This window comes from Lutjanus erythropterus, chromosome 1 (genome assembly GCF_056507025.1).
Source record: "Lutjanus erythropterus isolate fLutEry1 chromosome 1, fLutEry1.hap2, whole genome shotgun sequence".
Lineage (NCBI taxonomy): Eukaryota > Metazoa > Chordata > Actinopteri > Lutjaniformes > Lutjanidae > Lutjanus > Lutjanus erythropterus.
The window spans coordinates 44,555,654-44,581,163 of NC_139317.1; the positions used below are offsets into that span (position 1 = coordinate 44,555,654).

The 25,510-nt window shown below is 40.1% G+C and overlaps 1 protein-coding gene across 1 annotated transcript in view; it reads right to left on the minus strand.

The window, feature by feature from the left end:
- The window catches only part of lrrk1 (leucine-rich repeat kinase 1), a 119,168-nt gene that overhangs the window by 91,053 nt on the left and 2,605 nt on the right, over positions 1-25,510 (minus strand). The window contains exons 2-3 of the mRNA XM_084722128.1: positions 20,773-20,919; positions 3,543-3,733 (exon numbers count right to left, since the gene is read on the minus strand). Coding sequence (XP_084578254.1) covers positions 3,543-3,733; positions 20,773-20,842 — 261 coding nt within the window. The 5' untranslated portion in view covers positions 20,843-20,919. The remainder of the gene's footprint in view (positions 1-3,542; positions 3,734-20,772; positions 20,920-25,510) is intronic.

Sequence of the window (25,510 nt, forward strand, 5' to 3'; positions counted from 1 at the left end):
CTGATGTTTCTTTTGCATTATGATTTGTAATATTAGAGGAAATGATCAGTTTTTGCATCATTATTGTCACTTTGCTGAAAAAGATTAAACTGATTATTATATGATTTTTTGCAGGGATCTGTACAAAACTTTAAGTCTGTAGACATTTTGCCTTTAGCAAATATTACACATCCTGCAATTTGAAAATTGCAGATCATATTGCAATTTAAAAAAAAAATTAGATTCAATGTTCAGCTCTACTTATGTGACTTACACTCAAAATACGAGCGTAGGGAGGTGGAGAGAAAGTCTATATTTGTATATTTGTTATTTGTACAAAAGCTTACAAAAAAGTGTTTCAATGGATAGTGGGTGTGTGTGTGGTGGGTTGTTGGGGAAGGGAGACAGCCAGAAAGAAAAAAATGGAACTGATTTAAGAGCATTATTTACACAATACTGCTGTGTGTACTGTTAAGATGACATCAATATTTAATTTTTAAAATATCACGGTCATCATCAGTACCAGTATACTGCGACACCCCTGATTTGTAGATGATGCAGAAATGCAGAGCCTCGTTTCTGCCTGCCTCCAGTATTTCTCTCGGGTTCCTGTTTAGCTCTCCTGCTCTCCTGGAGGACTGGAGCTTGTAACCAGCCCAATCTGTTACACTGGCACAGGCAGAAGTAGGCCAGATCTCTGCTGATGCATTCACAAATAAAAACAACGAGAGCAGCACGCCCACTCGCTCCTCAGAGCACCACATCAAACGCACAGCACTGCACCACGGCAAGGACAACCCCGCATCACCGCGAGTGAATGATGAACACGGTGACACAGGAGAAGAGCAAAAGAAAAGGAAAGACACATCAGCGAGACTGGAGAATCCCCTGTCCACGTTTTATTAAGCCAAACAGCTGAGTCACCGGTACAGGCTGAAGTCACCATAATGTCAAAAGCAATCAGATCAAGGTGAATGAGGAAAGAGATGATTAATTCAGATAAGCATCCATATAAACACAATCCCTGACTTCATTGTGGTTCTAAACGACCTAAGTTTGTGAGTTACCAAACAAGAAGGATCAGCAAGCCCCAACCTCTGAAGCAAACATATTGTGTAACCCTTTTTGACCACAGGAACCCTCCCAAGAGCTCAAGTATCTTAATGGACAAAAGGGAGTATGAAAAAAAGGGACTTTTGTTTGTGAGTTCAGTTCCTGCTTCTATTTGTATGAAGAGCACCAGACAAACAAGATTCCTGTGTGTTAGCCTAATGCTGAAACTTTGGCATAATTTAGCTCCGATGAAGAGAGGCTGATCTGTTTAGACACCATTTACCCTTTCACAGGAAACAACATCAAAGACTCTTTAGTTTCATTAAATTTGAGAGTTTATTCTGTGTATGTGCCCATAGCATATTTTTCCTCATTGGATCTGTCATTTTTAAGGCTTTATTGCTGAAACACGCATCACCTATGACAGGAAGGATGAAGGACCCTGAGATGATCAGTGCAGTCGGCATCTCTCAAACACACGGTCAGGTCAGCTGGAAGCACCGCTGCAGGCGACCGCCCCAGGAGGAGTGGAGGTCATTCTACTGCCAGGGCTTAAGGCTGCTCCTGGATAATGTTCGGTCAGGAAAATGAAACGGACAAAATGGGACTCAGGCTGGCCAGACAACCAGAGACTGTTGTGCCCACACAGAGTGCCTCACTCCACAGCATCCTAGATCGGGCTGTTGCCCATTCAGGGCAGATTGCAACACACAAGACTCCAGCAGGAGAGGGGTGGAGGACTCTGTGTCTTTACATCGATGTTGCTTCATACTCAAACACAGTCACAGCTGATGGAACGTGTTTCCCAGATGCATGGAGATGTCAACCATATTATCGTCATCATTTTGTTGCTGCTGTTTTCAATACAATATGTAGTACAATATGTAAGAATTTGCCACCTGTTGAGTTGATATTGCAAACAAATACAGGGCAGCAAATCACCAGAGTAACCGCTAATTGATGCTAATTATAGCTGTTGTTACCTAGTAGGCTCAGTTAGCCGTGCAGCTAGAGGCACAAGAGGAGTTTTGGTGTTTACACTGCTAGCACAGGAGCTGTGGATCACTGAGAGAAGAAGACAGTCAGGCCCAGGCTGCTACCATGCTGGAATGAAACCAGACCTGGGGCTGTGCAAGAAGGCAACAGAACGATAACACAGCTGGAGCAGGACTGAACAGCCTCCGAGACCAAGGTAAGTTCAGAGACAGAGAATACAGTACCAGGGTGATTTACAGCAGCTCCGACCAGGACCGATACCCTTTAAAAGGTTTCACACAGAAAAAGCATTTCAGGCTTTTAAATTAAGACATCTACAGTATAGTGTTTTATGGAGTCCAGAACTGCTCTGCTGCAATACTGAAATCATTTGACCTAGCTGCTGTTTACATGTCATCTCTAAATAAACATGGCTTCCAAACAGTTAGTGATGATGACAGTGTCTGAGCATGTAAATTGGATACTGGCTACAAAATCACAGAATCTGTAGAAAATGTGTGGAAAAAATACCATGTTAGACAATTACTGCATATATACATGGCCTATTCAATAACTTAGAAGGATCACTGCTACCTTTAAACACTCTTTGACCTGACAGTGGTTTAAGACTGTACAGATAGAAAGACTAAGAACCTGGGGTATCTCAGCTTCTTTTAAAAACCTGCTTTTCCTGCTTCCCTATACTCTTGATTATGTGGATCTTGGTATATATATATACATATATATATATATATATATATATATATATATATATATATATATATAATAGCCATAACAACCACAAGTTCTTCACTTGACATGTTATATACTTGTGATCTGTCTCCCAGTAAACACATTGTTGGACATACTGGTAACGTTTTCTCAGCCACTTACTCATGTGTCTATGAATTATACTCCAAAAGGGCTGAATAAGCTGAAAAATCCAAATACAATGTAAAAAAAAGTGCCTATTCCTTTCTGTCATTTCCAACATTACTTATTCGTTAATAAACAAACCCTATGCATTATTTATCTTTTCAAACTATTCTTCACAACGCTGTACATTGAGTATATGTATAAACCAACTCTCAACTTTGATGATCTATGTACATATTATTTAAAATGCTGTAGTGAAAGAACAGGAAAGTGATTGAAGTGGTAGGATTATGTATTTCAACAAAGGAAAATAAGAAAAAATTTGAAACTTTCCCATTTTAATCAACCTTTATGGCCACTTAATTGTAGATTTCAGAGTTTACGAGGTGCACTTGAATGCACCATTATGTCCCTGCCCCTGTGTGTGTGTGTGTGTGTGTAAAACTCCAACAGACAGCATGAATGAAAACACTGACTGACTCTGTACAGTATATAATCAAAGTATTAAACTTTTTTATCGTCATAGACACCATGTAAAGACAGAATATCACTGTCACCATAGTTTCCATACATAACTCATAATGTCACAGTGATGACGACAGGGCAGCCAGCGGTGCAGCTCACCATGTGACAGTCATATATATTTCGGGTGTACTCACCCCGTCGATGCGGGGGCCCCCCGAGCTGCACTCCATGCAGCAGGCTTGCTGGATCAGCTCCCTGGCCACCTCCTCCTGTTTGTCTTCATACGCTGTCTGGATGTTCTCCAGAGTCAGGGAAGGAACCAGAGGAGAGCAGTGTCCCCGACCCTCCACCAGCGATGCCTTGGCTCCCATCTCCTCCCCAGGGCCTGATGGGACAGGGGACACAGGCACAGAGGGGGAAACCAGCGGGTCAAATGGCAGTTTAAAGGAGTGTTTGTGAGGAGGAATGGGATCATACGGAGGCTTTGGGCAGCATGCTGCAGGTTGAACACATCGTATTACTGTAGTCCTGTTAGCACATGCCCAGAACTAGGTCACCCTATTAAAGAATGCTCTCATAGAACTACAGTGCAGCTGAGTGGATTAGTGCACACTGAATGAGGAACAGCCTCTGGTGGCAGGTGGAATAAACACTTGACACCAAACTCTTTATACTAACCTAATAATAATAATACTCTTGGACTCAAAATGTCAATATTCTGAGTGTGTGAATTATTGAGATGATGATGTCTGATGAATTCATGGATTTTTCATGTGTAACATCTAACTAGCACATCAGTGTTTTAACTGGTGCAATATGGGACATAAATTGAATTAAAAAAATATACTGTGAGATGATCTGCTAATATAAACTCACAATTTAACTAAAAAAACACTTATGACACATATATAATATATACATAAAATAGAGCTAGATTTAGTTTCTTAATTTTTAAAAACATCAGAGAAAGCTAGGGCTTCAACAAATTATTATTTTCATTGTTTTCAAATTAATCTGACAATTATATTTTTGATTAATTGAGCAGATTAATGCAGATGGTCAATAAATGGCACTGATCAGTGATCCCCAAAACCCAAGATGATGTCCTCAAATATCTTGTTCTGTTCATCACGCAAAAGTATTCTTTATTGTCAGAAACCAGAAAATATTCAGTTATCAGTATCAATATTCAATATCAGAGTTTGAACACTTATTGAGAAAAAAAAGTTGTTGATTAATTTCAGCTGATTAATAATTAATCATTAATCATTGCAGCTATAGAGACAGCATCTGATAGCAGTTTTCAAGGATAACAGCCAAAATAAAATCCATTCAGGTGACCATGCTTCTTCAGTATAAACTGCACTAGTCATTATAAAACATGGACCAAGAGGAAGTGGCTGATCTTTCATCACAGACCAGATTTAGTTCAAAATCAGTGAGTCAATCACAGATGAGTCATTTTCATGCAGAGCACATCAGTCATCTGTCAAATTGTTAATTGTCTTGATAATATTATAACAGCAACAATTAAAAGGAAAAAATATCAAAAGGATAGTCACGTAAAAGATTTTTGTTGAACTCATTTGCCGCTACTGTACTCTTTTGCTTTTGTCAGAGAGGCTGACATTTTTTCAAGAATCCCGCGGGACGAAGGATTCCTGTGGGATTCCCGCAGGATGGGAGTCAATTTCACTGTTTATCACAGGGCTGGAATGAGACAGGAAAAAAAGTCAACAGGAGCAGACAGAAGAACAGGTCAGTTTTTTGGGCATACGACCAGTGGATAATGTATGTGGGCCGTTGATTGACTGGAACAAGATGGGACAGGACAGTAATTCTTTTTTTTTTTTTTCAAACACTCTTTCACAGGATGGGACATCCACTCCCATGTCACCCTCATGTCATTTTATTGCCTTCGATATACCGATCTGAGTGTTTTATCAATATTATGTTGCCATGATCAAAAAGCCAAGGCATCATGCATTAACTGAAAACACATAAAAGATCTGAACATGTGCCAAATCAAAATCAAAATCATAATGATGTGATATTTATTGAGGTCTGAACCAAACAAACATGTTTTCTTTCATCTGGAGAACAAGATTTTTAGGCCAGGTCATCTCTGCAGCTCTACAGGACCTCAATAAAACAATATAATGCTATGTATTTTTCCTTTTTCCAAAAATTGTAGTTTGGTTTGATTGCAATTACTTGTGCAGCCGTAGCAAGCACTAGCTCAGCAGTGGTTAGCAATTAAAAGGTGATTGCCCCTATTACCTGCCAAGGAGCTAAGCTACTTTGCAAAGTTACTATGCTTTTTGATGACACAGAAAAGTCTATGGTATGACTCAACTAAAGCCGTGAAAGAAGGAGGCAGACCACCAACTGGATACTACAGACTTGGTGGTTTCACCTGTGGGTAGCTGAATTAGGAAGCCAGAGGCCACATGCAAAGAGTTATAGGTAGACAATAACCTCCTGGTGGCTGAGGTGAATGATCTGGTGGGCAGTTTGAGAGATTTAAGGGCATCAAGGAAGGAGGAGAAAACAGTCACCCCACAGATTTTGTGTCACCTGATTCTGGAGCTGCTTGGTGATGGTAACTTCAACAAGCCTGTCAAGACTGGCAGAGCCAAAGGCAAACCCAGCTACAGATGAGTTCTTGTGGGGCCTTGTTGCCAACTCCACATTCTCCTTCTCAGACATCAACAAGCACTGTTTCCCTACCAGGACGCCCAGGTCTCCATCTTTCCTGACTAAAAGGCCAAAGTGACAGAACAGCACCAGTTCTTTAATCATGTGAGGAAGATGTTAACAGAACCTGGTGCCAAGTGTTCTCTCTGCTTCCAGCCAGGCTTCATGTGGTTTACAACCCCTCTGTTCAAACCTCCTGCTGAAACCAACAATTTATGAATTCCCTAATGGAGCAGAGTGACTCAGTGATTATACTGTGAATGAACAGTATTTTTACTTGCAGCTACGGACGATGGAGATACACCACATCTGGGAATGAACAGTTAATTGTTTGCCTCTTTTGCAACCTGTTTGTTTGTCAGAGCTCAAGCATTCACATTAGAAGAGAGGTTTGTTCCTCCCTAGAGAAGGCACTAATATCTATGTGATGATGATCTTTGTTTCCATCAGCGATCAGCTGTTTAAAGTCATGTCATTAGGTCTTTTTAAGCAGCTGTCAATGAGACAGGCTGGTCCCTGAGTTCTGGATTGTTCTCTCTGATTTAGGTGCAAGTGATGACGATATCAGTGATGTTGGTCTACTTTTCATTGTTAATATTTCTTAGAATTGCTGAATTGTTTTTGTATTTATTATTTGTCTGAGCTCTGTCTGTAAACCAAAAGCTCCCTACGACTGAACATAACTCTGAGGGCCATAGAGATGCACCCATCTCAATTTTCTTGGCCGATTTCAATTTCCGATTTTTTTTAAAGGGTCTGACCTGCAATTACTATTTTAGCCTATTCTTTATTCTTTAGCAGAAACTTTTCTTGTAAAACTTAAACTGGATGTTCATAATAAAACACTGACTATTAAATATCTATTAAATACTATTTTACATTTTCTCCAAAGTCCTCCAGGTTACAGCCAGGGCTTATTATAGTTTTAGATTATGAATCGGGTGAACGTGATCTCGCAAGATTTCACAGGACGTGATTTCACTTGATCTCCTGAATGTAATCAAAAACCGGAGATTGATGCGGTGCAGCAGTTTGTGGCAGTGAAACTTTGCTGTGAGAAAAACAGACACAGAAGTTAATTCTGTTCTGTTAGTTCTGGATGAGAAAATGTTTGAGGAGACTCGTCAACACTGGTTGTTTATTCTTCATCCAGAACAGGAGGTGAGATTTGAACTGTCCCTCTGTGAACAGCAGTCTGCTGCTGGCTAACATTAGCATGAAGAGCTACATAGTTTACGGCTGTTTTGCGACATTATCAGCTGCTCTGTCTCGTTGTAGACTGTCTGTCTTCTCTTTATCCTGTTCTTGTTTGTCTGCTGTGCGCATGACGTGAACATCGTGCAGAACAAGTGTGTGACGATGACGGGCACAGAATCAGACATGTGACACTGACCGGCCGGTCACTGGTCAGGACTGGCGTATTAGTACTTGGTATCAGCTGAGGTATCAGAATAGGCCCTTGAAAGGAAAAAACGGCATTGGAACACCTAAAATTTCTATGGATTTGCTTGCAGACAATCACCACAAAGGTTCTTAAATTTAATGCAACTTTAACCAAAACCCATGAGCCACTGATGCCTCCAAAACCTTCAAAACTATGGCTATACTGAAGAACTCCAACAACTAATTAAGTAATTTTTTTAAGAAACAGTCAAAATTCTCTGATTTCAGCTTTTTGTTTTTCTTTGCTTTCTTTTCTTGGTATCTTTGGGTTCTGAGCAAAACAAGACATTTGAGGACGTCATGTTAGCATTTGAGAGACGATGATTGATAGTTTTCACCATTTTCTGACATTTAAAAACAACTATTAATCTACAAAACAGCCGACCAATTAATCGTTAGTTGCAGTCCTCCTATATGAATCTGATAAAAAGAATGCTTCCATTCACATCATGGGTATTGAATGAAATACAAAAAATGGTATAAATGAAGTACTGTTGGTATCGCTATCACTTTAAGGATGATATTGATACTGACATCGGTACAGATACCAGGCGTGATGTTTAAGGATCTTGTTAGATGATGAAACACAGAGGCCAGTTTGAGTAATAGATCCATGAGGTTTACCTGACGCCAAAACACTGTACATGTCATTATTGGCAAAATCGCCGTGCACTGCGTGACAGAGCGGCGTGCCTCGGCCTGCTCTGGACAGGGGTCTTTCCTCACTGATCACTCACTCATTTACACCTCTGACGCTTCCTGTGCAGGCAAATCATGGTGTCAAGCATCAGTGCACATCCTGAGGTACTATTACTCAGACCACAGAGAGGGTATCATGGTTTTCAACTGTAAGAGGTTTAAATAAGCCTGGTCATTTAAAACTAGCAGTTGGTAATCACTGGTTGACTATATTTTTAGTTTTTTGGGCTGTTTTTGCCTGTCATATTGTATATAATGCACTTATATTTCTTGGTAAATAAGCTCTCTGCCCTTAACTCAAGCACTACATGAAAACTGCCATCACATTGCTGGTGAATCCGGATCACACTGTCATAATGAGACAGGCTGGTTATTCATTTTCATGTTTGCCAGGTTGGTTATTCGTTTCAGCGGCGAACGTTTCTGTTTCCTCTTTCAGCTGCGTCTGAGCTGCATGTGCCTGCTTCCTGCAGCCCAGTTGCTTCATATGAATAATTAATACAGAGAGAGTCTGACTGGGCTGCTGAGGCCATACGAGAACACCCGAGAGAGTAGGACCATTAGACTCGCATGTGCCTCCCATCCACCATCAATACTCCCCTATCACTGCCTCAGACAGCCAATCTGGGAAAGCTAAAAGAAGACCTTGAGAGGGGTGAGGCTGTCAATATCTCGCCCATTACCAAATTTCCTCTTTCGCTGGTCCGTCTTTTTCAGAGATCCAAGGAAACATACACTCTCCACTTCTGCTACATGAATAAACAATAGACGAGACTAAACATTAGTGTGATTTGATTAGAGAGGAGCTGAGGACAGGCTTTGTTTTTTAAGACAAATGAGAGAGACATGTGGACGGATCATCTGTTCATGTGGCAGAAATGAAACACGGGGTCATGTTACAGAAAGCACACAAACTGTAAAACCCTTCAGCAGATTATGCCAGCTAGGGATGCACCAATCCAACCTTTTCTCTCCTGATATCAATTCTGGTAACTTAAATCAGTATATCTTCAGAAAGGATCTGATACTAAGTCACTCCAGGATTTCACCGGCTTTCTTTGGGTTTTGTTGTGTCCTAAAATGCCTGATTTCACAGCAGCTTTTCTACAAAATTGTGATGCATGTTGCAATTTTTATTGCTGTTTTAGGTGGTTTTTGCAACGAAATTGCAGGAGCAATAGAAAAATGCAAAAGCAAAGCTTTTTTAGTATAGTTCATTATTTTTTCCAGTGAGAATAAAACCCTGGGGGGGCTACTGTGACTGGTCAAATTTGCAGAAATGTTGCGATGACTGGAAGTTAACGGGCTGGTTGAATTTGTCTTAATGTTGCCATTGCAACATCGCAACTTCCTGAAGGGACCGGATACTAGTGCTTTCTTTTTCCTATGTATTTACTGTAAGTCTGTAATGTTTTGTGTATTGGTGCCAAACCATTACAGCACAGTGATCACAGTCTGGTGCGTGCAGCTGCATGCAGACTGCACAGTTAGTAGACTGACGCACATAATGCAAAACCAATGTACACAAGAGTTTATTTTGAATGGTAATTTTAAGCCATATGGTGTTAGCAGCATGCATGTGGTTGAGTAACCACCGACTCCACCTATCTAATCTTACACATTGATCTAATCATAGTGCAGGAGGAACCTAAAGAATCTTATTACTACCAGGTGTAAAGTCAAAGGACTTTGTCATGATCCAGATAACATAACCACATCAAGTGTGTTTACACTTGTCAGATAAACGAGAACAGAATCCATGTGAATGTGGTGCAGGGTGATATAGCCTAAATACAGGATTCTGTTAAGAAAGAGTGCGTGTGGTGCATACTTGCAATGTTACTGGTTGGATTCAGGCTGGGGACCTCTGTTGCGTTTAGTTTCCCACTGCTCTTACCCCATGTTTTCTGTCTGTCTCTACTGTCATCTACTGAATAACGCCACAAAAATAATCTTCCACAGAAAAGACAGCAATGAATTCTGCCTCAAGGATTATGGCGCCTTAAGGAGCTTAAGTAGCTGCTAAACCACTTAACAGAATATCATTCAGTGGTTTTATGACATTATATTTATTTAGCTGACACTTTGATCCAAAGCAACTTACAATAAATACATTCAGCCATGTGGATGATACCCAAAAATTGCAAGGATATTTTTGCTTATTCTGAAATTGGCCAAGGTGCAGTCTGAACTGATGACTTTTCAGTCAGTGATGGGAAATTAATAGTTTCTGTTGTCCTGTTATCAATGGGGTGCTCGTTCTTCAATTGTGGAGCCAGGACAGCGAGCAGTCATGATTATGCTGAGTGGCAGGCTGGGCCCCTCCTCATAGTGAGGGAGTAGAAAGCTAATATGCAGAAGCAGAGCATAATGGACAGATTAGGGTATATGTTTTAAACATTTCCTGGATGTAGGATGAGCCTGAGCCATTCGCAGCATGGTAGGAAAGTACCAGTGTCTAAAATCAGATTCAAGCAGCCACTGGTAGCCAGAGCAGGGTGTGGAGGAGCTGTCTAGTGTAGGAGAACGTGAGTAGGTTGAACTGCAGAGCTTAGACGGCAGATGAAGACACACCGGCCAAGAGCCCATCACAAGGACCAAAACATACGCCACCTCCTCAGGTCAGAAACAGACGTGTACTGCTTGCAGTCCCTGCAACCTAGGTGTGACCCCTCCAGTGTGAGCTGGAGAGTCCTCAGTGGTAGGGCCTGAACAGGAAATGCCTTCCCTGGAAGGAAATACTCCTTAGTCCTGTGGAGGTTGAGCTTCAGGTGATATGCAGACACCTACTGAGAGATTGCAGCCAGACATGCAGAGATCTGCCTTGAAGCCAGACTGGTGGGGGTCAAGAAGGTTTCAATCGAGACCTTAAGCTCCCTAGATTCCGAAGTATTTCTATTCAAAAACATTCTGTGAGTAATCAGTATTTTAACTAAATAAGCATCACATATCTACAGAGATTCATGAGTACTGCTGTTAAGCTTCCAGGGAATTTCCACCCTGATACTCTAGACAACAGTCATCAACAGTTTCACTTTCCTTCTGTTAGTGCTGACCGCAAGAAGGAACCAGCTTCACATCCACTGGAGTCAGAATTCCTTACTAAGATGCAAAGCGTACACTGGTGGCAACTTCTTTTACAAGCCAAACTAAATGAGCTGTCACACTCAGCAAGTGGTGGAGGAGGAATGTGTATCCTTTGCTTACAGTGGTTCCCAGTTTAGGGGTCAGGCCTCCTTCACTGGGTCACAGTATGAATCAGGTTGAGGGATGATTAAAAGGGAAGTAAAGAAGGAGACACAAATTACTGCTTCAAAATTTGGTCGTAATTTTTAAGCTTGTCACTAATCTTTGCCTTTTGTGAAAATTTTAATAATTTTTCCTGGGCATTTCACAGATGATCAGAACTTCGAACAACTCAGAAAATGAGACAAGGGGCCATAATCAGATGCGTTATTTTTTCCCACAATCCCAAGTTATGCAACGCGATTGTGGTAGATAAACGGATCAAAAACAGAACCCTCACCCAAGAGACTGGTCTTTGTGTCCTGTGTGAAGCAAAAATGTCACTTTTAACATTCTTTCAGACTTATTTGACTTATTATTTTCAGTTTTCAGACACAGTTTGGTTAAGTTTAGGCACAAAAACTACATGTAGGCAAGCAAAAACTATGTGGTTAAATTCACGCACAAAATCTACTTGGTAGGTTTAAGCAGGATAAACTACTTCGACAGATTTAGGCAAAACAACAAAACATATGGCAGGTTTAGAAACAAAAAACACTTGGGTAGACCCTTTCACAAACTTAGAAAGGCTCTATGGGATGTGTTTTAAGTGAGATATTAATCTGAGAAGTAATTAGTGACAATAGCTTTCAAATAAATGTAGTGAAGAAAGAAGAACAATATCTCTCTCTGAAATGTAGTGGAGAAGAATGAGGTAGCAGAAAATTAATTACCTCAAAATTATACTAAAGTAGGTCTTGAGTTAATGTTAGTTTAAGTCAGAAGGCTCTCACAGATACCAAACGCTCTTTGCCACTTGCAACAGCTTCATGTGTGTGCCTGGTGATCCAGTGATCCTGCTGGCCCACAGACGACCACACCACAGGCTTCCTCTTTTCATGAAACACTGCAGTTAAGAATACATTACTTACCCTACGTAGTTCTGTAAACTGATGGTGATCGTTTGACACAAATTACATGTGTGATGCAAGTACAAATGTAGGTTATAATCCTTTAGATCAGGGATGTCTAACTCAATCCCAGAAGGGGCCAAAATTTAAAACACAGTCTAAATCGTGGGCCAAACAGGATTAAGATTTATTGAACAGTCTAAAACTGACTATGTTTTATTCAGAAAAATGAATTTGAACAGCCAGACTGCAACAACTTTTTCCTCAATAAAATAAATAAGATTTAAAATATTTTTTTTCTTCAACAATAACAAAAGAAAACGAGAATATTTCAGCTCAGAATATTTCAGCTCACATATCCAGATGGGAGTTACATTTGAAAATGCTTGCTTTTTGTCTGCACACAAGATATCGCACACTTTAATCATGCAAACCCTCAATGGCAGCGCATTTGACATAAAAATATGCTCATATAATAATATTGCAAACCCATCAGTCCATCAGGTCCAGATGAACATATTGACCTGCTCAATTTAACATTAAGACCAAAACACACACAAAAACAAACGCACTGAGAACTTAAACAGAAAAGTCAACTGTAGATTCTATGGTGCACTGCAGGCTTCAGATTTAAAATGTAACACCACAGAACCAGCAGTATTTTAGGAAAAGGTTAAACTGCACACTGACACACACTGAGGAGATGAAGAGGAGAGACAGAGTCTGGACTCTTCATCATCACTTACAATAATGCAGCAATTAAGTATTTAAAAGTACACAAATCAGACTTGGAGTAAAAAAATCGCGCACCACAGAAGTGTACATTAATATTATGATTCATGATCATAAAAAGTTTTTTATATCAAGTCGACACATCTGTCCATTCTCTCTCTCTCTCTCTCTCTCTCTGCTTTGGTTCAGCCATATTTCTCTCTCTCTCTCTCTCTCTCTCTGTGCTGTGGTTCAGCCATATTTTTATTTTTACCTGGTTTCAGGTGGAGCTGCAGCTCCATCAACACTCGCTCATCTCCCTCCTCATATACTTCGCGTCTTCGCGACTGCGAGCTGATTTATTTGTCGAGTTGCGCGGCAGCTGTCGCAATGCATTGTGGGACTTGTAGTATGAGTGGTGGGAGTGCTATTTCCGACGGGCCATTCATAATAGACACGTGAAATTATCTCGCGGGCGGTATATAATTGAATCGCGGTCCGGATGTGGCGCGCGGGCCTTGAGTTTGACACGTGCTTCAGATTATTTCATGTAATCAAACCCTAATTTCACGTGTACTACTGCAGCAAGATTACATTAAATACATTCCACTGAGCAGCCACAGTTAGCTGTTGAAGAGCAGGAGGCAGACTGCACACCCACTACTGCAAATCAGATCAATGGTTGGTCATAATGGAAAAAGACAAAATCGTTGATTTACTTCCTACATAGCTGCTCATGTACCATCAGTGACCACTTCTGTCTCCAGTTCAACAGAATTAAAATCATAAAAGTTACAACTTAAAAAATGTGAAAATACTCTTTAAAAACATGCAATACATCATGCAGATCTGCAAGTAAAGCAAGAGGTGGGCTTAAAATATGAAAACAAAATATGATTACAAAAAATTCAGAGCAACAACATAAACATACCTGCATGTGTAAAGTGTAGGGATGTTCCTGGTGACTAAATTCCTTGTTGATTAAACGCAAAATTTAATTTAAACTAGTCACTCAGAAAGCTGTTAAAATTGAGCGGCATTTATTAATGTATAATAAACACTGTCCGAAAAAAAATACTGTGTGTATTAAGAGTCATTTGAAGCTGGTGATCACAGTCTACAATCGCCAAATTGTACTGTAAACGCTGCTGAAATGTGTGCTACTTTGCACTGTGCAATGCAAGCATTACACATTAACGTACAAAACAAGACAACAACTCAATAAACGCTTCACCTTTTCAGACTGAAGAGGGTCACAGTGTCTGCAGGTAAAGGACCCAGAGCTAACGTTAGCTGCCAGCCTGACACACAGTGTGGCTAACGTTAGCAGTGCTAGTAGCAGCAGCTCCGCTTGCAGGTTTATGTCTGTGTCTGTGCTTAATGTGGTCACGTTTCTCCAGTTGAGTGAATATATATCAGCTTATTCTGTCACAGTTTATATTCAACATTATTTCCATTTTCTACATTAAAACACTTCCAAACCGCACTGGTTTTATGAGCCATCATCTGTCCAACTTTGCTGATATAAACATCCGGGGTTGCCTAGGCGATCAGTTCATAGGCGCTGGGCGAGAGGGGCTGCCATCTGACACAGCAGCATGTTTCAGCCTTACCAGCCACCACAACTTTTTCAACGTGCATATACTATGCAAGTATTGTTTCAAGACTTACAGACTAAATAAATGTGAAGCTACTGTATCCTTTACAGTCCACTCTGTTAGACATATGATGAGAGCCAGTGGATGGTAGGCTTGGGTGTTACCGGTGTTACATGCATACACCCATTACACTTCTCACACAATGTTTCAACCATCCAGTGCTTCGACTGACAACATACGCTATAATTATGAACTTATAGTGTCAGCAGCAGAGTCACAGCAAAGAGTAGCAGGAGCCAAATTTTCAAATGTTAGGCTGTAGGCTAATCACCGCTCGGTATGAGAACTGGATATCAGGCTGAACTCCACTGGAAGGCCAATTATATGGTCAAACAGTCATGTGGTGCACACAGTGAGTATTCTATTATTTAATACATTACCATGAAGGCCGGTGCTTATTTGTCAAAACCAAGGCTGACTTTGCTATACCAAGCTAGCCTTGACAAGGAGCTAACAGTTCAACCACTATGTACTTAACAACTCATATGTGGTTGACATGGTACAGTTGTTGGGGTCAGAGTCAGGGATGTTTAATAGACCTGGAGACTCGAAACTTAATAATGAACCAACCTTCCAGGCATAAAGAAGAAGATCTTAAGATCTAACGTTAAAGATCAAAGTAAGCGCTCTAATGTTACCAATTATCATGAATGAATATCGTTTCTTGAAAAAAGCCATTAACACTGGTGTTGTCATGAGTTTATTAACTGGTGGGAAAATTTCTTCATTGTGGCAAATGTGGATAGTAACTGCTGACATGATACAGGTTTTTAGTGGGATAAAATGTTGCCTGTAGCCGCATGTGCAAAGTTGTGCAGACGCAGCCAGAACTGTTCCACATTAAGAGAGTTTTAACATTTCCACACCTGCAAGTGCATGAGGGTCCATGTAATGTAAATTTCATCATCAGAGGGTGTACATTAAGGCTCTGTGCAGACATCTGTGTACCCCCAGTTTGTTGTGACCAAGCAAACTCGTCCATGGACCAGAAGGCCAGAAAGTAATATAAGTAAAGGCATCAGTGGTGTCCACAGTCGTCTATGTACATGTCCATCCAGGATTATAACAGAGCTCTTATTTTGTATTAATCAAATTTTTTAAAGGGCCAGTTCTCCAGTATATTAGGACTAAATGGAACTTGGCCTGTGGTGCTCAAAGCACCAAAAAATAGATGTGAACAATTCAAAACCAGGAATCATGACCCAGTTACTCAAGATAATTTATAGACCTTGTTGTGAGCCTTTTCATGTAGGTATTACTTTGTTACAGCAGTAGAATCTACCAGAACCACTTTCTTTCTATTAGACAGAAAGTAGTTCCTACATAAAACTGTTCACAGCAAGGTGTGTGGATTATCTTGAGTAACTGGGTCATGATTTTTGGGAAGAGACACTGATTTTAAATTTTTCAAATGTATTTCACTGGTGCTTTGAACACCACAAGCTGAGTGCCATTTAGTTCCATTTTACTGAAGAGAAGGTAGACATCTTCACAGCCGGTATCTCCAAAACTCTGCAACTCACATGAATTTTTGATTTGGAGGTGAACCGTCCCTTTAAGAAAAGCAATATATCCTTTTGCTTTTAAAAAAAATCATACTAATATCAGTATCACTGTTGTCACATATATAAAACCCTTCTGGTGCACAGGCTGTGTGATGGTTCTCTAACTCTAACCTGGTCAAATGTATTAAATGACATATCACCCTGGACATTTTCACTATTTTCTGACATTTTATAGATGTTGCAGCCTTAGATTAAACATGACAATTCACTTTAGTTTTTCTTGTTATTCTATAACTGCAAATACATAAAACAATTTGTACAGGGGCAAGTAAAAATTGACTTTGGCAAAGTAAATTTCTGACTCTGGCCAAGTAAAAGAAAAAACATTAACATAAACCCTTTTTGAGGGCGGTGAAAAGCATCTGAAGCGACATTTGGACCGTGAATCACTAAAACGCTCCATTTAAACCCAGTGTAATACATCCATGCATACTGTGAGTGAATTATATTTAGTGTGACATCAGATTTAGTTTAGTGGATCCTGAAAAACACCCACTGCTGCATTAATGAGCTCTACAGTAGAAGATAAGAGATCCATCACACAGATCTGCAGACCACACAGGCTGATCCACGTCTGATGGCAGTAAACTGCTGGCAGAGTCTGAGCTCAGTGCAGAGTAGCTTTAAGGCTCAGTGAGTCCGACATGTGCGGCATATAAACAAGGCTCCACGCAGCGTTCAGCTCTGCCCCTCTGCTCCTCTCTCCCACTAACCTGCTCATAGCGAAGCAGCGAATCCTCCTCTTCCTCCTGCCTCCATCACATCTAAAGCTCACTTTCTTTTCATGGCTTCGCTTCAGCTGCTGCGTGGCGTCTACCCAGCATCCTCGGCCATCCTGGCTGTGTTCCCTGGACGATCTCTCTCCTCTCTAACCCTGAGACAGGCTGAGGAGAGAGGCAGGATGGGGAGGCTGGGAGGGAGAGGTGGAGGAACAGGAGGAGGGGGGGGCGGCAGGGAGAGGGAGCGGGGGAATGATGCTCCTTTGTTTAAGAGCCACGGCAGCCTCGGAGCTTCCTGTCTGTGTCTCTCCCTCACGCTGTCTCTGCTGTAGCCTCACACTGTTCACTGGAACCTTCATTAGATTGATCAGTTGGTCTGTGGAGAAAAATTCCCACCAGAATGCTCCAGTGCGCAAGGTGAGATCGTTAAATGTCTTGTTTTGTGCACGCAAAAACCCAGAAAGAATCCATTTACTGAAACAGAGAAAAGCAGAATATCTAGGACACCCTACTATAATCTCCCATAATACATTATCTATTCATCTGTAACCCTGCAGTTATTTATCACACAGCTGGACTAGAATCTACTGAAAGCTGCAGGGTTGGGTTCTGAACTCAGCAATCACAGAAGTCATCAACTGGCGATGACCAACGTGTCAGGGCTTCTGGTGTAACCAGCAGGTCTGTGAGTAACAAACAATGCATGTCATGAGCAAGACCTCCTCTGTCATGCGGCGGGCGTTGTGGAGGTGGGAGGAGAATCTCATTCGCTATCTATAACTGCTTATCCTTTAAGGGTCATAGTGGGGCTGGAGCCTATCCCAGCTGACATTGGGCGAGAGGCGGGGTACACCTGAGCAGGTCGACCACTCACACTCCCATGCATACCAACGGGCAACTTAGCATCACCAATTAATGTGATAAGCCGCCTGGCTTTGGACTGTGGGAGGAAGCCAGAGCACCCAGACATGGAGAGAAACTTCTTCCCGTGAGGTGACAGTGACTTGTCTATAAACAGATATCTGCACATACATGCGGATAAATTTAGAAAAAAAAGCTACTAAAAAGCCAAATCACCTCTTCCACCTCTTTTGCTCTCCTCACACAGTTCACCTGCATGCGACCAAAGCCTGCTCGAACATGACTGGTTAGCGCTACTCAACAAACAGAAACAAGAACGCTGCTGATTCTAAAATCTTGACTCTTGCTTACAGATTCAGCAGTCACCTGTTCATAGAGATCACAAACTCTTATAAGTATAACTTAGAACTTTTAAGGGTGGAGAACAACTTACATTATTTCTATGGAGTAGGGTTGGGTGATTGGACGAATATATCGTCTGAATCCTTCACTGATCGCTTTTTTTAGCCGAGCTTCAGGATGATATTTATCATTTTGTATTACATCTGTTTATGTAACAGTCCGCAGAGTGACAGCCTCTGCTCTGCACAGCGCTCTCATCCAGCGGTGCAGTTCACACCCACTCAGCCGACCATGAGTGAGCTGAGCTGGGTGAGGAGTGAGAGGAAAACAGTCTGCAGAGTCAGACTCTTTACACTCTTTTCACACGGTAAAGTGAGGATTTATTTTGACCAAACCAGAGCTGGTGATTGTTGGAAGAGTGGACAGATTAACAAAGACAGCTGCGGTGAATTTTACATGTTTTTCTGTCGAGTTTGAATTAAGTGTGTTTTCCGAGGAGTTAACAAGCCAATTAAGGTCGTCTTAGTTTAGTAAAATAGAGAAACTTGAATTCAGAAGGTGTACTGTAAGAACATGTAATTTCTAGATACTTTGTGAATTTATTTTGTCTATTGGATGTAGTGAACATGCGCAGCGTGCGTAACATAGTGAATTCGCCGCTTATGCATATCTCCCAGCTGAGACCCAAGAGGACGGGAGGAGGTGGGAGGGGGAACAATGATATCAACAATCGCCGATGGATCGACTAGTGATGATCATTTGGAAAATTTTAACATATTGCTCAACTCTACTGTGGAGCACTGATTCATGTTTAATTAATATGTTCCACCCAGAGTGCATCTGGGTGAGACAGTAACTGAAAGTCTAGAGAGAAAGAGAGGGAGCGACGAAGTTTGACTGCACTTTAATCTAATCTAATCTAATCGTCAGGAATTTTATCATGGTTCATCAGTTTACAGATTGCCGTTTCATCTAGGGCTGCACAATTAATTGCAAAATTATTGCAATTCACAATATGGCCAACTGCTGGAGAAATGTACTGAATGCTGGGATAAATGGATTATATATGCACTGTTTAGAATAGTATGACATTATACCATGATGTATGGGAAAAATGTATTGAGATTTTTAATGTAACACCCATGATAACCTCATGGTCTTTTTCAAATAAATAAATGAATTTAAAAAAACAGTTAAAAAAATATATATGGCCAACTGCAATATCCAAATATCCAAATCACAGAACCAGAACCAAAGTGCAATTTCTTGAAAAAGGAAAAGGAAAAAAAAACAAAAAAAACCCAGCAATATACTGAAGTATTGTAGTGCTACTGAGATGTCCTGGGCTATAAATATTGCGGTCCAGATGCAAGAAAACATGTTTTTGATAAAGGCTCCAGCAAAGTCACATCATCATGATTTAATTTTTTTTTTTTTTTTTTTTTTTAGAAGCGCTTCAATTTCTAGGTCCCATAATTTTGTGGTAAATAGTTGTAATTACCAGGTAATATATTTGAAATTTCTTAGAAATGACCAACCTCCAATTTTTATGGCAAGTATGTGATAATTCACATGAAAATGACATTTGGCAATCATCACATACATATCATGAACTTTGGAGTTTTTCAAAGAATTTCCAAGAAATTTCGTATATATTACTTGTTAATTACAAACTATTTACCACGAACTTACAGGAACTACAAATTGAAGCATGACCTTTTTTCAGAAAATATGAAAATATTAATACAAAAATGATTATTCCCACTAACTTCATTGTGTATCACAATTTCAGTCAATATGACTTTTAACAAAATGAGTAGCCCTACTTTCATCCCTACTCCACAAACACAACACTCACTTCAATATTTGTGATGCAACATCCAAAGCTGTCCATGGCAACACATCTAACCTGAGGACACACCTGGTCAAACACATAATATATCTAACTGTTTTATAGTCTGAAAGTCAAGTCTGCACAGCATCTGCAGCTAGCATTAGCACAAAACACACATGCAGCCAGAGAAGTTTAACCTTTCATGGACAATAAAACTTTATATGAGGCACCAACAACTTCATCGACATCTTCAGGTGAAAAGTGTGACAAAGTTCTTGTTGGAGATAACTGGGCTTTTTACACTGTCTGAGTTGATGTTAGCTTAGCATGTTTATTAAAAATGTTGAAAAGGAGAAGTTTGGACTTATTACTGACAGATGAAATTCCTTTTTTTTTTATCCACAGAGAACAAAGCATGAAACAAAGGTTCCACTGAGTACCAGTACTGAACTCCAAATACCTGTACTAGTGCAAATGTGAACAAACTCGTCATCAGCTACTAGACAAGCTACTCGTGTGTGAGTGAAACTTTCTCCATGTTCAGTGTGAATCAGAAATACACTCAGACAGCAACAGATAAGCCCTGTGGCTGTCAAACAATCACGTTTCAGTTCCCCTTTCTGTTAAATTTAAACTGCAGTCGCTGCCCACGTACATACAGTTCAGTCTGAACGTGCCGGCTGCCTCCAACACCACAGCAACATAACAAGGCCGTGTGTGGTGTTAGAGTTCAGAGAAATCCAGGGACATTATACTCACTGATTTGTTGCTCCATGTTGCTGGGAGTGTCTTTAGTGTCCTGGGGAAGGCCAACTGACCAGTAGGACATTCCTACTGGAGTCACTGGTTAATCACTATCAGAGCAGAGTTCCTCCACAGAGAGGAGGCCTGGATCCAGCTGTCACCCTGCACACAGAGAAAGCGGCAGTGATGAACAACACACACGGGTCTCTGGAGACAGACAAAAAACATTCTACAGCTCAGCTGTACAAGGACTGAACGATTCTGAAAAAATATCTTATTATGATTGTTTATACTTATACTGCAATTGCAATATGATTTGCATTATTAAAGGAAATGATTATTTTTTTAACATTATTCTCGTTTTCATTGAAAAATACACTTCCTGGCCAAAAAATTCACTACCTGCATTTAACTAGTCAAATAGTTAAGAACGTTCCATTGGATAATTACTGCAGTGGTTAATAGTTATTGAACTCTAACTGATGCAGTGAGGAGCTTCTCATTTCTTAAACAACCATGTCAGAAGACATATCCTGTGGTCGTGGAAAAGATGTTACTCTGTTTCAGAAGAGTCAAATTATTCATCTGCATAAATCAAAGAAAACAACTAAGGAGACTGATGAAACTACAAAACTGGGTTAAGAATTGTCCAACACATTATTAAAACCTGGAAGGATAGTGGAGAACCATCATCTTCAAGGAAGAAATGTGGTCAGAAAAAAATCTTGAATGATGGTGATCAGAGATCACTTAAACATTTGGTGAAATCAGATCAGAAAAAATCAACAGTAGAACTAACAGCTATGTTTTAATAGTGAAAGAAGAGCATTTCCACACAAACACTGTGAAGAGAACTCCTGAACATCTGCGTAGTCTTAAGAAAACCTCTTATCAGTGAAGCTAATCAGAAAAAAAAGGTTTCAGTTTACTAGGCAGCATAAAGATTGGACTGTGGATCAATGGAAAAAGGTCATGTGGTCTGATGAGTCCAGATTTACCCTGTTCCAGAGTGATGGGGGCATCAGGGTAAGAAGAGAGACAGATGAAGTGATGTTCCCATCATGCCTAGTGTCTACTGTACAAGCCTGTGGGGGCAGTGTTATGATCTGTGGTTGCTTCAGTTGATCAGGTCGAGGTTCAGCAACATTATGTGTCCAAAACTGAGTACAGCTCACTACTGAATATAATGAATGAACAGGTTTTTACATCAATGGATTTTTTTCTTCCCTGATGACACGGACAGATTCCAAGATGACAATGTCAGGATTCATCAGGCTCAAACAGTGAAAGAGAGCTTCAGAGGTTCAGAGAGCATGAGACATCCAGACATTAACCCCATTGAGAATCTTTGGGATGTGCTGGAGAAGACTTTACACAACAGTCCGACTCTCCCATCATCACAAGATCTTGGTAAAAAAATTGCAACTCTGCAACTCTGGACAGAAGTAAATGTTGTGACATTGCATAAGCTTACTGAAATGATGCTGCGGTGAATGTGTGCCATTATCAAAGCTGATGGAGGTCCAACAAAATATTAGACTGTATGATTTTTTTTTTTTTTTGGCCAGGCAGTGTATGAAGCTGTTTCCATTTTCCCCCTGTAACTGCAGTGGACAAAATATAACAAATACTTTAAAAATAATGCAATCTAATACCATCACAAACTGTGAGTAGCACCTCCAACAAGCCTGAAAAATCATCCAGATGTGCTGCCAGTCCTGAGCTGTCCCCACAGGAACTAATCTATCTAACAACGATGTGCTACTTGAAAAGTAGAAAATGTTTTGAAAGGTTCTGCATTAAATTATAGTGGACAGTTATGAAATACACATGCTAGAATTTTGGAAAAAAATATCAAAGCTGTTCAAAAGCTGATTCCTGAATCTGCACCAAAAACCAGTTAGTTTTTTTCCTGGACTAAATTTGACTGAACTCTATTATGTTTTTGAGATATTCTAATAATTACTAGACAAACTGGACTGAAAGTTTTAACCTTCTAAAAGCATAAAACCTGAAAAATGATACCTTTCATTAAGGAAGGATTTATTGCAGGGCGTTCATATTGGATTGCATTACACTGTGCAGGTGTTCCTTTTTCTGATCACTGAGGGCGTTTGTGTTACAAGAGCAGGACTCAACAATAAAGCTTAAATGCTCACAAATTAAACAACATGTCGAGCAACTAAATCTGGCATGTCATTCATCTGTCCAGGAAAACAGCAAAAAAGAATTAAACTATTATCTTTGATGATCAGTTAAATCGTTAAAGTAATTTTTAATACAGAATTGCGAAAAATGTTATTTTTAGCCTCTCAAATATGGAGATTTCCCACTATTCTGAATTTATTATCATATTAAACTGAATATCATTTGGTTTTAGACCGACAAAACAAGACATTTAAAGATCACATTGGACTTGGAGAAAGTTGGATAGATATTTTCCACTATTTTCTGAAATTTTATACACGTTGCAGCCCTGGATTAAACATGACAATTAATTTTAGCCTTTGCTGTTCGTTCAACACCTGTTAATAAAGCAATCTGTGGTAATGACTGAGGGAAGCAAACAAGTAGGTTTCTGACCCACTTGCCCGATCAAGAAAGTGAAAAAGAACATTAATGCTGAACCCTGATAAGTACTGGACTATACTATACTATATAACTGTACGATGAAAGTGATTCAGTGTTGAACTTCCATCAAGTTTTCTTGCTTCATTTTCCAAACTCCAACAGGTAAAACCAATGTCCAAAATCTAAACAAAGTGGGCCGCACACAAACTCAAGGACCACTGCAGTAGTCAGTCACGCATGCTAAGCATGATCTGATGGAACGCCTACATAAGAAAGGCAGTGGACAGTCACTTTAAAAAGGCTGACAATGACATAAAACTGCCAAAGACAGAGAAAGGCACATCTGACAAACCGTACACAGTAAAACTCCAGAGTTTGTGATGAAAGCCTCTCAAGAACAAACAGAGAAAACTTCCCGGAGCTGGTGGATCTGCTTAACAAACATGACGTGTTCTACAGTTTCACCTTGATGTAATCAAGGAAAAGTGAGTCCTTTCAAACAGAACTTAAACAGATTTGATAAAAGCCTTGGCTGTTAAACAGGTCACACAGAAGGAAGTGTACATGTTAGTAGGGCGAGGCCAGCGAGTGACCTTCTTGCGACATGGGGGGAGGACATGCCCCCAGCATTTTGAGACCTAATTTTATATACTTAACTATTTTTTTTAATCATTCAAATTTGTCTGGCTGGTTAATAACACATTTCTGTGGTGTGACAAATTCAGAACACACACTTATTGTTGCTTTACACAACCTGTAACAGTGCCTGATTGAGGCCTACACTCATTTAACACCGGCCTTTATGTGCTGGTATGATACATTGCAAATGGAGGGGCTGCAAAATTGTTTCATTTTGCCTTGAGCAGCAGAAATGTATGTGTCGGTCCTGTTTCTGGACACATTAATTGAGGAACTCCAGACATGATTTGAAGGAAAAGGGGAAGACAAAAAATCCTGTCATCACTGCACGGCCAAACTGATCCATCAAAGTGGAAAGACAGCTCAGATGTCCACATACATAAGGCTGCTCATACCCTCTGAGGACGAGGACCAGCTGACTCTCTACCAATACTGACGTGATTCAATCATCAGATATTGGACTGTCCATTTACCAATCCAGATTCCATAGCAGGGCTGAACAACAAGTATTGCCAACTTGCCCAGGGCAAGTAAAACATTAATGCTCAACCCGTAATGCCACAGTCTGGCATTGTTATGGCAGATATCTGAGGCTTTGCTGGAGTTGAGTTGTTGTGATGATAAGCAAACAGTAGAGGAAGAAAGGAGGTGAAAGACAGACGGATGTACAGAGAAGGACAGACATGCTGCTTGGAGCCTGCAGTCGTCTTTATGATGCCTGACTCGCTGTTTGGAAGTCTCACACAGAAATCATGAGGATCATTCAGAAGCTATGTATTTTATTAGCAAGTACAGGATCTGATAAGAGTGGATGGTGCATCTATATAATAGAGGAGGTCATCAAAATCTTCCAAGATAAAAAAATTTTGCTTTAAAGTAGGACTTGACTGATACTGGACTTTGGGGGTTGGAGCCGGAATTGAAATTAGGGACTAAGAAATTCTGATATTGATATATTAGCTGATATTCTTCAGACAATATTTAATATACAGAATACTATATATATATATATATATATATATATATATATATATATATATATATATATATATATATATATATATACATATATATATACATATATATATATATATATATATATATATATATATATATATATACTGTACATATGGTTTCATCTCTGTACTTTAGTGCTCAACAGCAGAGCCCCCCAGGACTATGTGCTCAGCCCCCAACTGCAGCCCTGACATGGAGAAAACTCTGTGAAATTCCTTGATGACACCAAAATAATTGTTTGGATTTCATCATTGAGACTTCATATCAGGAAGAAATCAACAGTCTTCCAGAGTGGTGCACAGAAAACAACAGACTGCTAAATGTCAGTGAAACCAAGGAGCTGACTGTTGATCGTCTCCATCAGTGGAGCTGTGGTAGAGCAGATGAACAGTTTTAGGATCCTGGGAATTAACATCACAGAGAAGAATGCTAAGAAATGGCTGCATTTCTTAAGTAAAGTTATGAAGGGAAAACACCTGTGCCATGTTCTTGTCAGCGCCTACAGAGAAGCTTCCTAACTGGAAAC